The 13,131-nt window shown below is 40.4% G+C and overlaps 1 protein-coding gene across 2 annotated transcripts in view; it reads left to right on the forward strand.

The window, feature by feature from the left end:
• The window catches only part of LOC308402332 (phosphatidylinositol-binding clathrin assembly protein), a 117,765-nt gene that overhangs the window by 29,062 nt on the left and 75,572 nt on the right, over window positions 1-13,131 (forward strand). For both annotated transcript variants that reach the window (XM_080891081.1, XM_080891082.1), the window contains exon 2: window positions 3,390-3,532. In XM_080891081.1, the coding sequence (XP_080747207.1) occupies window positions 3,390-3,532 (143 nt within the window). The remainder of the gene's footprint in view (window positions 1-3,389; window positions 3,533-13,131) is intronic.

Consider the following 13,131-nt stretch of genomic DNA (forward strand, 5'->3'; position numbering starts at 1 on the left):
TCTCTGTTTCTCTCACACCACTCCAGACCTAATGAAAAAACATGAGCTCTGCTAAAAAAGAAGGCGAGATGGACAGATGGGGGGGGGGGGGAAGAGAAACAAGGTAGCAGCAGCAATAATAAAGAAAGACAGAGCAGCAAGGAGACTAATTCGTTAACAAAGACACCAGTCGCTTTCGGTGCCCGCTTCCAGTTCAGAGATATTGTTTCCAGTCATAATGTCATGCAGCGGTGCAGTGGGAGGTGGGGTGGGGGGCTGCAGAGAGACAGAAAGGCAAGGTGAGTCTGGCTGTGAGAGCGTTTTCAGTCCAGCTGCACTCTGTTAGCCACTAAATGTTGTTCTGTTTGGCTAAATGCAGCTGTGCTGTGTTACATTATTCTACTCTCATTTGTATTGACCGCATAGCAGACTGCTTGGTGTGTGTGTGTGTGTGTGTGTGTGTGTGTGTGTGTGTGTTAGGGGGTAAGTGGGAGAGGTAGCATGTTGAGTGAATGATTGATACGGGACTGGGAGTCTGCTGTGGAATGTTACTGTAAGTGTGTGTGTGAGTACTTGAGGGAGATGATGGGTTAAGTGAGTGAAGGTATGATTCTTTATTGAATGAAGGCACGCGTTCGTGCATGTGCGCATGCACACCTGATTATGGTGATGAAGTTCCCCGTCGGGAGTCTCTCCCGCTACAGTCCTCGAGTAGTTTAATGAGAAGCTGTTTCCGTAGTTACCAGGTGTGCGAGCCGGCAGCTCATAACGTCCTGCGGTGAAGAATAAAAGATGGCGAGAGAGAGGCGAAGGAATGAAAGTGGTTGAGGACGCCAGAGAAATGAAACAGAAAACACCCTGATATCTGGTGTGAATGATCAATTTAACCGTGTGTGTCTGTATTGATGTTTGTGCTCGAGAGGCTCGCTGAGGGCGTTGCACGCGGCGAGCGGAGACACTGAATCTGTGTAATAAGCTAGAAGACCTTCAAATCGATCTCCATTTAAAGTGGTAGGAACAGCAAGGTGGGGCCAAGCTGTTAGGTTCTGGTCAGATCATATTAGGCATCTCTTGGGATGAAGTAAAAGCTAAAGAGAATTTTATGCAATGGGGGAAACATCCCTAGCTCAATAAGCACCTTTTATTTATTCTTTGTTTAAAAATAAATAAATCTAGGGCGTCTGTCAGTTTCCTGTTTTCTCTAAAGTGGTAAAAAAATGTGCATATTTTAAGTGTTTGAAGCAGCTAAACAAGAAAAAGTTGGTGCTCTTCTCTTCCTGGAGTAACTCTTTGTGTGTGTGTGTGTGTGTGTGTGTGTGTGTGTGTGTGTGTGTGTGTGTGTGTGTGTGTGTAAAAATTATAAACTAGTTTATGTTTAACACATTAGTGGTTGCGTAGGCTGTTGCCTCTTTTAATCAGAATACTTTATTAATCCCTAAGGAAAATTATGTGGGTTACAGTTGCTCCAAGACAGTAACAGTAATAGACTGAACTAATTAAATAATATGTTACAGAATTTACAAATTTAAGAAACGGCACTCTGAGCACCTGTACTGAGGTATCATTGGAATGCTGGTAAAGACAAACATAATCATACACTCATGTCTTCAACCCGTCCGTGCACGCTCAGCATGCCAGGTCACGAAAATTAAGAGGTGCACAACAAGAAATCACTTCCAGATGGCAACAATGTAAATTAAAACGGCATAAATTAACATAAACTACATTTGATGTGGTAGCTTTCCCTGGCAGAGCTTGCTCTGGGACTCGTTTGATTTTATTTTTTGAAGGGCTTTTTAAATCTGTGTGGATGTTTCTCCTGTTTGTATAAAAGCATCTAGTTTCCTCATGCCACACATGCTTCCCAGGTCAGACACCTGTTACATAGAAAGCTTTTCTTCTGTTTTTGTAGTTTTAATAGACGTATTATTATTATCATCTTCCAAAAATCAAGTACAAATTTATGTAACAATTGTTGAAACTTGAGTTATTAATTTAACAGCTATTTAAATATTCACAAATCACAACCATCCGTAATCATCCCTGTACAGTTTGGATTTTGCTAATTTAGTCATACCTGCCAACACACCTGTTTTTTCCTGGGTCCTTTAAGGCAGTCTTATAGTCTCCTGCCTCTTAGCTGTTCAACATAGAATTTGTTTTTTCCTCACTGGGCCAGTAGATCAGACTTTCACTGGCCCAAAAAACCCTTTTGAATTACTTTATATAATAAACTAACTTAATCTCTAAAACATACCATCATTTTCTTAGGAGGGTTTTCAGAAAGAAAGGAGTGGTGAATGCTGTGCCCCTCACCCGCCGCATGTCTTGCTGCTAGAAAGAGACATCATGCCTGCCAGCAGCTTGCAGCAAAGGTTATGAGAAATGCCAAATTGAGAGACCTAAGAAGTTTACCTGTACACAGACAGCTTTGATTTTAGCTGCTTCTTCATTTCCTTGTGCTGTCTGTGTCTGTGTGGTGGATGAAAACAGCTAAAAAGATCACTTTTCTTGACACTTAAACTTTCTGAACATGCTGTTTTATTTTAATGTGAAAATACTGTAGTATATTACTACCCGTACTACTACCCTGTGGTGTAAGAAAAATACATTAATTCCTGATGGTTCATTTCACCCAGTACCCGTGAAAGGTGAACAGATCTGTGGAAATACTGTTTACATATTTTTTTTTCTTAAAAAAACAGCAGCTGGTTGGTCAACTTGCCCAACATATGTTTGTTATGTTGAACCCTGATGATGCCAGTATTGCACAGACTTAACCTGCAAAGATAATCCCACACCTCCATGAATAATGTTCACATTACTGGAGTATTTGCTGAAAGTTAACATTTAATTAACATTAAACTCTAACAAAAAATTGCCTCATTATAAAAATCTAATGCCAGACTTTGGTGGAAAGTTAAAGCAGTGATGTAACACTATATACTGTAAAAGACCTGTTTTGAGATTATTTCTGAGATCTGCCAGTTTGGTTTTTTTTTATTATATTTTGACAGTCATACAGTCGAAGGTTCAGTTTTCCTCCAGGTTGGGTGAATGAATGACACGTGAGCTTCTGCTAAGATGTCGAGAGCAGAGAAGAGGGTAAAGGTGCAGCAGAGTAAGAGTCAAAAGAAGACAAGAAATAGTTCTGTGGGTAGCACCTGTCCTTCAGGCTTCTTTCACTTAAGAATTCAGATGAAATTCGTGCTCTGTTTGTTGGTCCTTGCTGTGTGTCTGCATTTTTTTTTTCTCTGTGTGAAAAGTAATTTGGCATTGTGTCGGTCAGGGTTATCTTTAAAAGCTTCTCATCACTGCTCTTTGTTCTGTTGTCTTGTGTAAGCTTCTCTTCTTCTCTCATTTTCTTGTTGGTTTTTTTTTTTTTTTTTTTTTTTTTGTGTCCTGGCCAGATCTGATCCACTGCACCAATGAGATGAACGTGAACATTCCCCAGCTGGCGGACACGCTGTTTGAGCGCACAGCCAACTCCAGCTGGGTGGTGGTCTTCAAAGCTCTTATCACCACCCACCACCTCATGATGTACGGCAACGAGGTAGGAGACATCACACACACACACATACTGACACAAACAAAAGCCCTCCAGGGCAGTCAGAGCAAGCTACATCAATAAGTGATATTATTACTCAACCCTGTCTCAACCCACACACTCATAAATCCGAACATACACAGATTTTAAAAAGTCTTTTATTCATGTCTGTGCATTGTGATCAACATCAGCGGAGTGGGAGGGTGGCCGACCCGTATGGGACGTAAACAGCATGCACAGTAACTGAGGATGTATATATTGGACACGAGGCGTGAGTGATTGAAGTAGCTGTGGAGCGCTGAGAAATTAATTAGCTCAGCCAGAGGCTAGATGGGGGACGAGGATGGAAGCAAAAGAATAATCAAATAATTTAACTTCATAAAAAAACATGCTTGGAAGCAGGAAGAATAACCCAGCTGGGTCTCTCCATGGGTTTGCCGGCATTCAAAGACAAATCTGAAATGAAAGCCCAAGCAAACCTTTCTTTGTTCATGAGAACTTTTTTTTTTCATTAATTATGAGGTCTGATAAGGACCCGTGTACACAAAATGTCAGTTTATATGCAGCAGTACAGATTTTAATAAAGAGATCTGTGTTTATTTTATTAAGGTTTTTACTTAGTGAACCGCTTACTGTACAATACTGAGCTTTTAATTTGGTATTATTTTATTTAGAGCTTATTTACTGAGCTTCTCCTGTTTTTTCTGCTTAAATATCAAGTTTATTTATTTACCTATTTTTGCTTTTTTGGGCCATGTTCTCCTCTCTCATTGTATTTATTTTACTAAGCAGTCTAAGTCATCATTATTGATTGACTTTAACCCTAACCCCAATGGTAGGTTCAATTCCAAATTGAAAGTCGGAATTTTCAGCTGAACCCCGTCAGACTTCAGACTTGGAAAGTTGGAGCAGCTGATGGCGGCAGTTAACATAAACATGATTAAAACTGTAGAACTTGTAATCTCGACTGCTAGTGTTGTGTGTTTGTTACTTACTGAAAAAGCCCCACAGAGAGTGCTGACCAGGCTCTGTCCTTGAATGTGCTGCAGTGATGTTTTTAAGGAGTTAAAAAAAAAAAAGCATTATGCTTTACTGCTAGTGATGCACGAATGGCTCTGCCTTGCTAAGGAGCTAGGGAAATAAACTGGCTATCCAACAGTATAGGATTTTTGCCAAGAAGGCTTGCTACGGTGACAAAATCCTCACTACTTGTGTTAAGTTTGTAATTTTTCCAACTCATCACTCTCAGTCCAGCTGCTGGAGATGTTGATCTATCTGTATGAGACCAGTTGTCAACCATCTGGCAACCGCTGATCACTGCGGGCAGGGCGGGGGGGTGTCACAATCAGACTGATTGTGACTGATTGCTGCTGTCTTTGGAGTGAAATTACTTGCAAAGTGGTTTACTTTCCTGCACCAAAACCCTCCCTGAGGTTGCTTTGGTTGCTAGCACATTGCCTTGGTCACCATGGTAGCTTTGCATACCAGACGCCAACTGGGCTGCTTACACCACTAAACTACCCGACAAGCGGTAGCAAAACCCTGCAAGTTGATACGTGTCATGCAAACTACAGCAGACATGGGTAATCTGCTAGCAACAGTGCAGCTTTTTACTTCACCAGCTGGACAGGGAATGCACCCCGCCCCCCCCCCCCCCCCCCCCCCCCCTCTTAATAACCTGTAGTTGCTAAGGGGTCAGTCTCCAGGGCTGTGTGATTGAGGCCTTAACTTTATTTATATTTTTTTTTCCCTGGTCATCCAGTAATGGTTTTGAGAAGCACTGCCATAACATGTACTACAATCCTTTGTCCAGGTAAAAGTGTTGTTTTTTTTCCCCCTCTTTGTGAAAAAAAGAGGTCACTTATTTACTTATGTAGTAAATATATTCATCTTATAGATGGTAATAGAACTATGCAACCACTTTCAAATTCATGCAGTGTACAAAAGTCACAGCTGGCTACCTAACCAGATCTTGTTTATCTCTAGCAACATTATGCGAGCGGAAATGTTGGTTCGCTTGACAAACTTCTTCACCACCTGACATAATCCAAGATACTTGCTTCTGTGAAATGTTCTGTTATTGAGTTAAGCAATCATTAAATCCTGTAATGGCACAAAGAAAATGTGTAAAACAGAGGCAGGTAAAAGCATGCAAGTCACCTTTGTTGTTGATGCATGCAGTGCATATGCTGGTTGTTGCATAAGATGCATTACACAGATTGCACACAGTGCTGCATAATAGTTCATGACACTGTGTGTTTGTGTCTCATCACTGTTTTTGCTGCAAGTAGCTTGCACATTTGCAGTAAATAGCAGTGGAGCGCTGCATGAGGTTCATTTGGCGGTTGTGGTTATCATTAATAACAGTGGTTCTCTGGAAGTCACACCCAGTGCAGTTTCTCCTTCTTTGTGGTGAACTCTGCTGTGGTTTTTACCTTTCCGTTTCACACCAACCTTTAAAAATGTCCGTCTTTGACCTAAGATTGTCTCTATGCCCAGAGGTGATGATGTTGTTGGCTTGTAGAAGGACTGCACACAAAAGCGACTCTGCCTCTGCTATGGTTAAATACTCAGAATCCTTCCCTCTGCATTGGTGGAAAGCTATTTAGACACCAGTGCTGCACCAAAAGCTGGCCCTAACTCCTGCCTGATGCTCCTGCTAGTTTCATAATGCTGAATGCAACTTTTCTGAATTGAGTAGTAGATGGTGGAAAAAAAGGAACCTTTCTATCATTTAGCTGTCTATCACTTAATTATTTTGGTGTAGGGGTGAGGGGTCTTTTCCATTAGAACAGCTTTAAAACCTATGAACATACAGTTAAATGTAAGAAAATCTATATCCTCCCTTATACAGTGGGTGAGACTGGAGTGTTTGCTGGACCAATTCTGGCCCCAGACCTTATGTTGCACGCTCCTGGTTTAGGAAATGTAAACGTTTTGCTTCCAAGCTATTAGCTTAGCTCTCAGTCTGTTGCTGTTATGCAATGTTTTTGCGTAGCGATAATTTGGGAGCTTTGGTAGATTAACTTTGGACGGAGGCGGAATAGTTGGTTCCCCCTTTTTCCTGTTTTTTTGTGAAAGCTAGCTAGCACGCCGCTTACTCATATTTATTGTGCAAACGCCAAAGTGACATAAATCTCCACTAACTCTCGCTAAGAATACGAAAATGAGGAAATTCTCTAAAATGTCGAATGATTCCTCTAAAAGAGCAAGCCGCTCTGTGGATTGTTGTCATTCTTCATCCATCAGATATAAGTAGATAACAGTCAGCTATGAAATGGTGGGTAGTTAAGCTTGTTTGCAAATACACTGTGTACTGTAGGATCAAAAAAAAATACCATGCACTTGTATACAAACACTCCCAAACGCCGACACTCCCTGCACCGCATTCCTTTCAATATCAGTCAGTATGGGGAAGCATCGCTTCCTTGTTTTGCCAAGATCAGTTTTGTCCACATTACATAACATTTCCTGTTGGAGGTGCATTGTTTGATTGCGCCAATCTAAAGTTCCTCTGAAAAATGAGGAAGACTTGGGAGTGAGGCAATTGCATTTTTGGTGTTTTGCTAGAAACCTCTTCCTGACTGGCAGTATTTTAGGTTCAGAGCATTAGTCACAATACTCCAGAATTAGCTGTTGCATTGAAAGCACCAGTGCAGCAGAGACAAACTGACACACTAAAAAAAAAAAAAAAAAAGAATAAGTCAAGACCTTAGTTAAGAGAGACATCAGCAGGTACCTCCATCCTGTTTGATTGCTCAAGCTGTGGAAATTCCTGCAACATTTCTGATAAATCAAATCATGCTAAGTAGGTCACTGCAGAGCAGCAGGAAGCGGTTTAGAGGTATTCCCGAACTGTAGGCTGATTTATCTCGGAGCTGTCGCTGTAAGAAGGAACCCGTTTGATGTTGACGTCTCACCTACAGTGATAGCAGCAGCACACTAGTTTCTAATTTCTGTGTTACTAACGAAGAGCTTGCAGTCAGTGTGTCTTCCTGTGTTTATTTCTGCTGTGGCATATTTAAAAAAAATCTAATCAATCTTTCTTTATATTACTGTCTTTCCACCTTTTCATTGTCCCCAATCCATCATGGAGCCATAATACTGAAGTAATAGGCATCATCTTTTTGTGTTTGCATGTAAAGACTAGTTAATGCATTGTTTTTGTTTTTTTTTAGATTAGCTTTGCCTGTACGACCTTGTTGAGAGGTTATTAAATGTGTAAAATAAGAGTGATGCACCGAATCGCTAATAGTAGGGAGATGCACTCCTCCTGCTTTAGCCCCGTGGAGCGAGGCTTCCGGCTGTAGTAGAGACAAGACTGTGTACTCATCAGCCTGCATTCATCAGACCTGTCAGGACACTGGTGCTGACTAGGGCTCAGCAGCCAGGTGTCCCTGCTCCCTCACGGTCGTCCCATCCATTACAGTCAGAGCTGAGAGAAATCCGGCCGTAAAATTAGAAACCAAAGACCCGCAGAATTGGGGTCAATAGACTGTACATTCCCCTTCAGATCAACACTGCTGAGCACTTGCAGCTTGTCTGGCACACTAAAGATGGCCACGTTCGGCTTCTGACGAACGATCTCGTAGTAAAGATCGTGACGAGTGGTGTGAGTCTTGATGTAAAAGGAAATGACATCATGTAGGTTTCACCCTGAAAAGTAATTTCCTTGGTTTTAAAGAACTGCTAATCCCAAAATAATTGCATCTGTCTGGGTTTTCGGGGGCATTATTTAGTCTCCCAGGTACTCTGAGCTGTGCTTATTAATGGATGATCTGATATCCTCGTGTCGGTGTTGTTCCCACATCATCATAATAAATGTTGTTCCAGGTTCAACGTTGCAAGTGACCAATCACATTGTTGTGACGTCCCCCTTTTGTGCCTTTGAAAATACCGCCTTAAAAAAAATCTACTTCACTTGCGAGAAGAGAAACCGCTTCTGTCCGCCCATCCAGGAACTTAAATTCTTTGCATTTCAGGATAATTGTCTTTAATAAACGGTAAGCATTATACATATTGTCCTTACAGAGGCGGTTTCTCCTCGCAAGTGAAGTAGATTTTTTGAAGGCGTTTGTTTTTTTCCGAGGTCGCGGATGATGTCAGGAGAAGGTGATTGGTCACTTGCAATGTTGAACCTGCAGTAACATGTACTACAATCCTTCACATAAGGTCTTCACTGAGATTAAAACATTTTTTTCTTGTAGGGGAGATCTTTTTGTGAAAAACTAGCTTTGGCACTACTTCCTTACTTGTGGGACTACATTTGTTTTTCATACACAATGATCAGTCGTTGCTCATGTACAACTCACCATTCAGCTCAAAGCACACTACATTCACGGTGCGATACCGGCGGTTGCAAAAAGATTGTCTGTAGGATGTGACCTCTGACTTAGACCATTAACTCATCAGGAAAGTGCTTATGGCGGTCACGTCCGATATGCTCATTCAAGTCCATGTTGAATAAAACGACTTGTGGCTGACAAGTCATTAACAATGAGCGTGTGGTTTCAGTCTGATCCACACCTCACTCCTCGCATCCGCTTTCACAACAGCACAGTCATCAGTGGATTTTGCAAATCAATTGGTGATGTCGCATTTTTATGCTTTCTAAGGTTTTATGAGTCAGTTACAATTTAGCGTAATTTCACTGCTAGGTGTGACATAACTGGCAGCACGATGACAGGTAAAGGGAAGAAAAAGTATGTTTCAGCAAAATAATTGGGCAGCTCAGGCCAATGAATGTGCTGTTGCCAAGCAGAATTTCAGGTGTAACTGAAGCAAACAGTTACTAATAGCTTGTGTTTTTCTTGCTATTAATAGTCTATTTTCATGCTTCATATGCTCACCGCCTACTCTACCTGAGCCTGGTTCTGTTGGAGGTTTCTTCCTGTTAGAAGGGAGTTTTCCCTTCCTACTCCAAAGTGCTTGCTGATAGAGGGTCATAGGGTTTCTGTTTTCTTTGTATTATTGTAGGGTCTTTACCTCACAACATAAGGCGCCTTAAAGTGACTGTTGTTGTGATTTGGAGTTATACTGGATAAATTAAATTGAAGTTAAATTAAGACCGGCAGCAGGATGCTGAAGTGATGCTGGTTGTGCAGGACTCAATAGAATGAGGGGTGGGAATTTAAAAAAATAAAAAATGCCAATGAAAATGTTCAACAGTAACAAAGATAGTAATTCATGGTAGACCAGAACTTTCCCTCCTTGCACAGTGTGGGCGCAACATTGGGCCAACTGACTGACCGGAACTGACCAATCATGTTGTCTGAGTATTTAGTTAGCATTAGCTAAGAAGTTAGCTAAAGCTATTGAAAACGATCAGAAGCAAACCAACATGAGTAACCTAAATTTGACTAACAGCAAACCTAACTTGATTATTAATTTTTGAAATATAACAAATATTAAGACTTAAAGTGCAATTGGTCAGTTGCAATATTGATCCTGGGCCAACGTTATTGTGATGATGCCAGAACAACACGGGAAATGTGCCCACTGTTGGCAGCAACTACCTAAAACTACCTGCATACTAACCTGAAGATGTTACAGTTCAATGAATTGGCCAGATTAAACATCAGAAATCATGCAAATAAATGAATGAATAAAACACGATATATTGGACATGTTTCATGAGTACAGAAGCAGGAACACTGGAATGAAGCAAAAATAAATAAAGGTGGTGGTAGTGAAAGACAGTGTTTCTGAACTTGTCATTAAGCATCCTTTAGCTGCCATCTCATGTTATCTCAGGGGGCAGTTTTATGTGAGGGATTATGAATGTGTTTGCATGAATGAGGCTTGTAGTGGTGTTGAGTGCTCAACTACATTAGAAAATCTCTATATGAGAACTTTAACCTTGTTTGTATTTTATAAACCATTTAAAACGTTTCGTTTCTGCTTTAACTCGGCGGTACAGCGATACTACAAGTGTTTGCCTTGCCTTCCTCTGCATCTGTGCTCAACTAACTGTAAATCAGCAGACCGTAATATCTGAGCATATTTAAATTTGGTCTGCTGTTGCATTCGTTGTAGGGTGCAGCCATTTTAAATGCTGCCCATTTTACTGTGGTAATATATTCAGCCCTTGCTTTCAAATCGAATGTGGGAATTTACCATTCGGAGCAAATAGCAGGTGAATTAACTTTTAATTTCTCATCTTTGCCTCAGCTGCCATATTTGTGAAGGGGGCTTTTGGATCGTGATTAGAGTAAAAGTGCATTTTCTCTGTGTGCGTGTGGGTGTGTGGTGGGTATTGATATTCATTCAATTCAATTCACCTCCAGTTTTTTCCGCCTTGCTCAGAAGCTGTGCTGACTCGCTCCCTGGTGACACTGAATCTTGCAAGCGATCAAGAGTCAGTCAATATCTTTGATCACGATTTCACTTCTGTGCCTCTACAAAGCCAATTTGCGAGTATGTCTTGCAGAAACACAGCTGTGGTATTTGGAGTTTCTCCCTCCCACCTCATTGTTTCTACTTCTGGGTGTTCGTGACAGGCACTCACACAGCGCCAGATAAAGTCTGAACTTTCCTAATTAATAAATGCATAGATTAGATTCAGCATTAACCACAGACAGAGATTTGATGTGTGCCTAGGCCTGTCTGACTTTGGTCTCAGTTGTTGTGCCTCTGCTTTCCAAGCCTTTGTACGATGGGCCAATATGTACTAAAAACAACCAGCAGGAAACCCCAAACAATGGCTGAGACAGCCAATTTCCATCGCTTCTCTCCCAATCGGTCCTCCTCTCTCTTCCCTCCAGGGAGGCTGTTAGTCTCTCCTGGGAGCGTTTAATGCTTAGACCACCTAATCAAGGATAAAACTCAATGGAGAGAAAGGAAGGACATAGGAGAAAATAAAGAAGAGAGAATTATGTTCATGTAATTACGAGAATAGTTAGAAAGATGAACGAGAATAAGCAAGTGCTTAAGAGAGATGGCGAGTCGAGGGTCATATAGAAGTCAGTGTTTTTAAAATTGATTTTTTTTTTTTAAAAAGGCTAAAAGCATCTTGTTCAAATGGGTATCTGACACATAACCCTAACCCTAGCCACCTGAATTTCTCATCTTTCCCAGCATTTCTAGCCAATGATTGTCCAAAAACATTTTCCCCCACATTTATTGATCTAAAGTTATCGCTGATAATGCTTACTTTATTTTAAGATTTTTAATGAAGACAGTCATTTTAATAGCATGCCAATTCTAAAACAAGATACTTCTCGGGTATACACGAAATGACCAAAAACAACTCAAATGCACCCATTATCCAACGTGACATAGCATGTAAGCTAGCTACTGTGTCAGCTCTTTGATCCTTTGTGTTTTAGTGATTATGCAAATGGATAAATACTCAGTATGTGAAACCTTCACTAGAAACAGTCGATTGATCAGAAACCACACACCGTTATCACAACAAACTAAATAAATAATTGTCATCAGCATCAGTGAGTCTGTGATCAGACCGGGAGCCTGCTATGGTCCGCTTGGTCCGAGTGGCCACGTAAGGAACGACTACTTAGCCACTGGGTCTCCAGCTGCCTGCAGTGGAATGAATATATCTATATCTATCTATATATCTATATATCTATATATATATATATAGATATAGATAGATAGATAGATAGTTGTACAATGTAATGCAAAACTGTGTGGTCACAAAAATAGGCAGGCATGCGGATAAAAAAGGTTTCTCGTGTGAGGATTTGGGACATTATAGTACTGTCAATATTAGAGATGGCACGATACCACTTTATTATGTCTGATATCGATATCATAAATTTGGATATCTGCCGATACCCATATGTATCCGATATATAGTGTTTTTTTTTTAATCAATAAAACTGTTTTGTTTGTTTTTTTGTTTTTTTTATATCTTGCTGCATTTTTATAAGTTCATACTCAAGTACTCGTACTCAAAAAAAAAAAAAATAGGGAACCACCCTCCGCCTTGTGATGCTTAATCGACGTAATTGACTTTAATTTAATGCACGTGTATAAAAAAAAATACACAGAAATAAATTATTTTTCCACAATAATTAAATAGATTCAACATCTTTCTTCTACAGAATTGCAGACTGCACAGATGGTATCTTCCCAAAGGAAAAAGTACTATAGCTTACTAGGGTATATTAGACTTAATAGTTACTATATTCAGTAATGGACTTCAGATGAAAACTTTGGGTGTAAGATTCAGATAATTATTTATTAAAAGCTAGACATTTTAAATGGGAATAAGAAAGAAAAGTATGTATTTTATCATATCAGTTTTTTCTCAAATTTCTTGGTAATAACAAACTTATGGAAAAGGAAGACTTTGCCAGGTTAGGCAGAAAGGCATCCTACTACCAACTTGTTCCCATCTGAGGGTGTCAGATACTGATGCTTGATAGATGCATGTGTGAAGTCTGCTTTAGTTTTGGCCTTAGACTGTGCACAGCAATATTGAACAACTACAGGTAGTGAGATGGTCCTCTTTAAAAGACTCATGATGCTTTAGGGGGGCTGGGTGGTAGAACAAGCATACAGCGGTTTGTTTCCTCAGGGGGTGTTTGGTACTCGGCATACTTTTGATTTTGCTGATTCATGTAATATTCACTTGTCTTTTA

This window comes from Rhamphochromis sp. 'chilingali' (assembly GCF_963969265.1).
Source record: "Rhamphochromis sp. 'chilingali' genome assembly, chromosome: 1".
NCBI lineage: Eukaryota > Metazoa > Chordata > Actinopteri > Cichliformes > Cichlidae > Rhamphochromis > Rhamphochromis sp. 'chilingali'.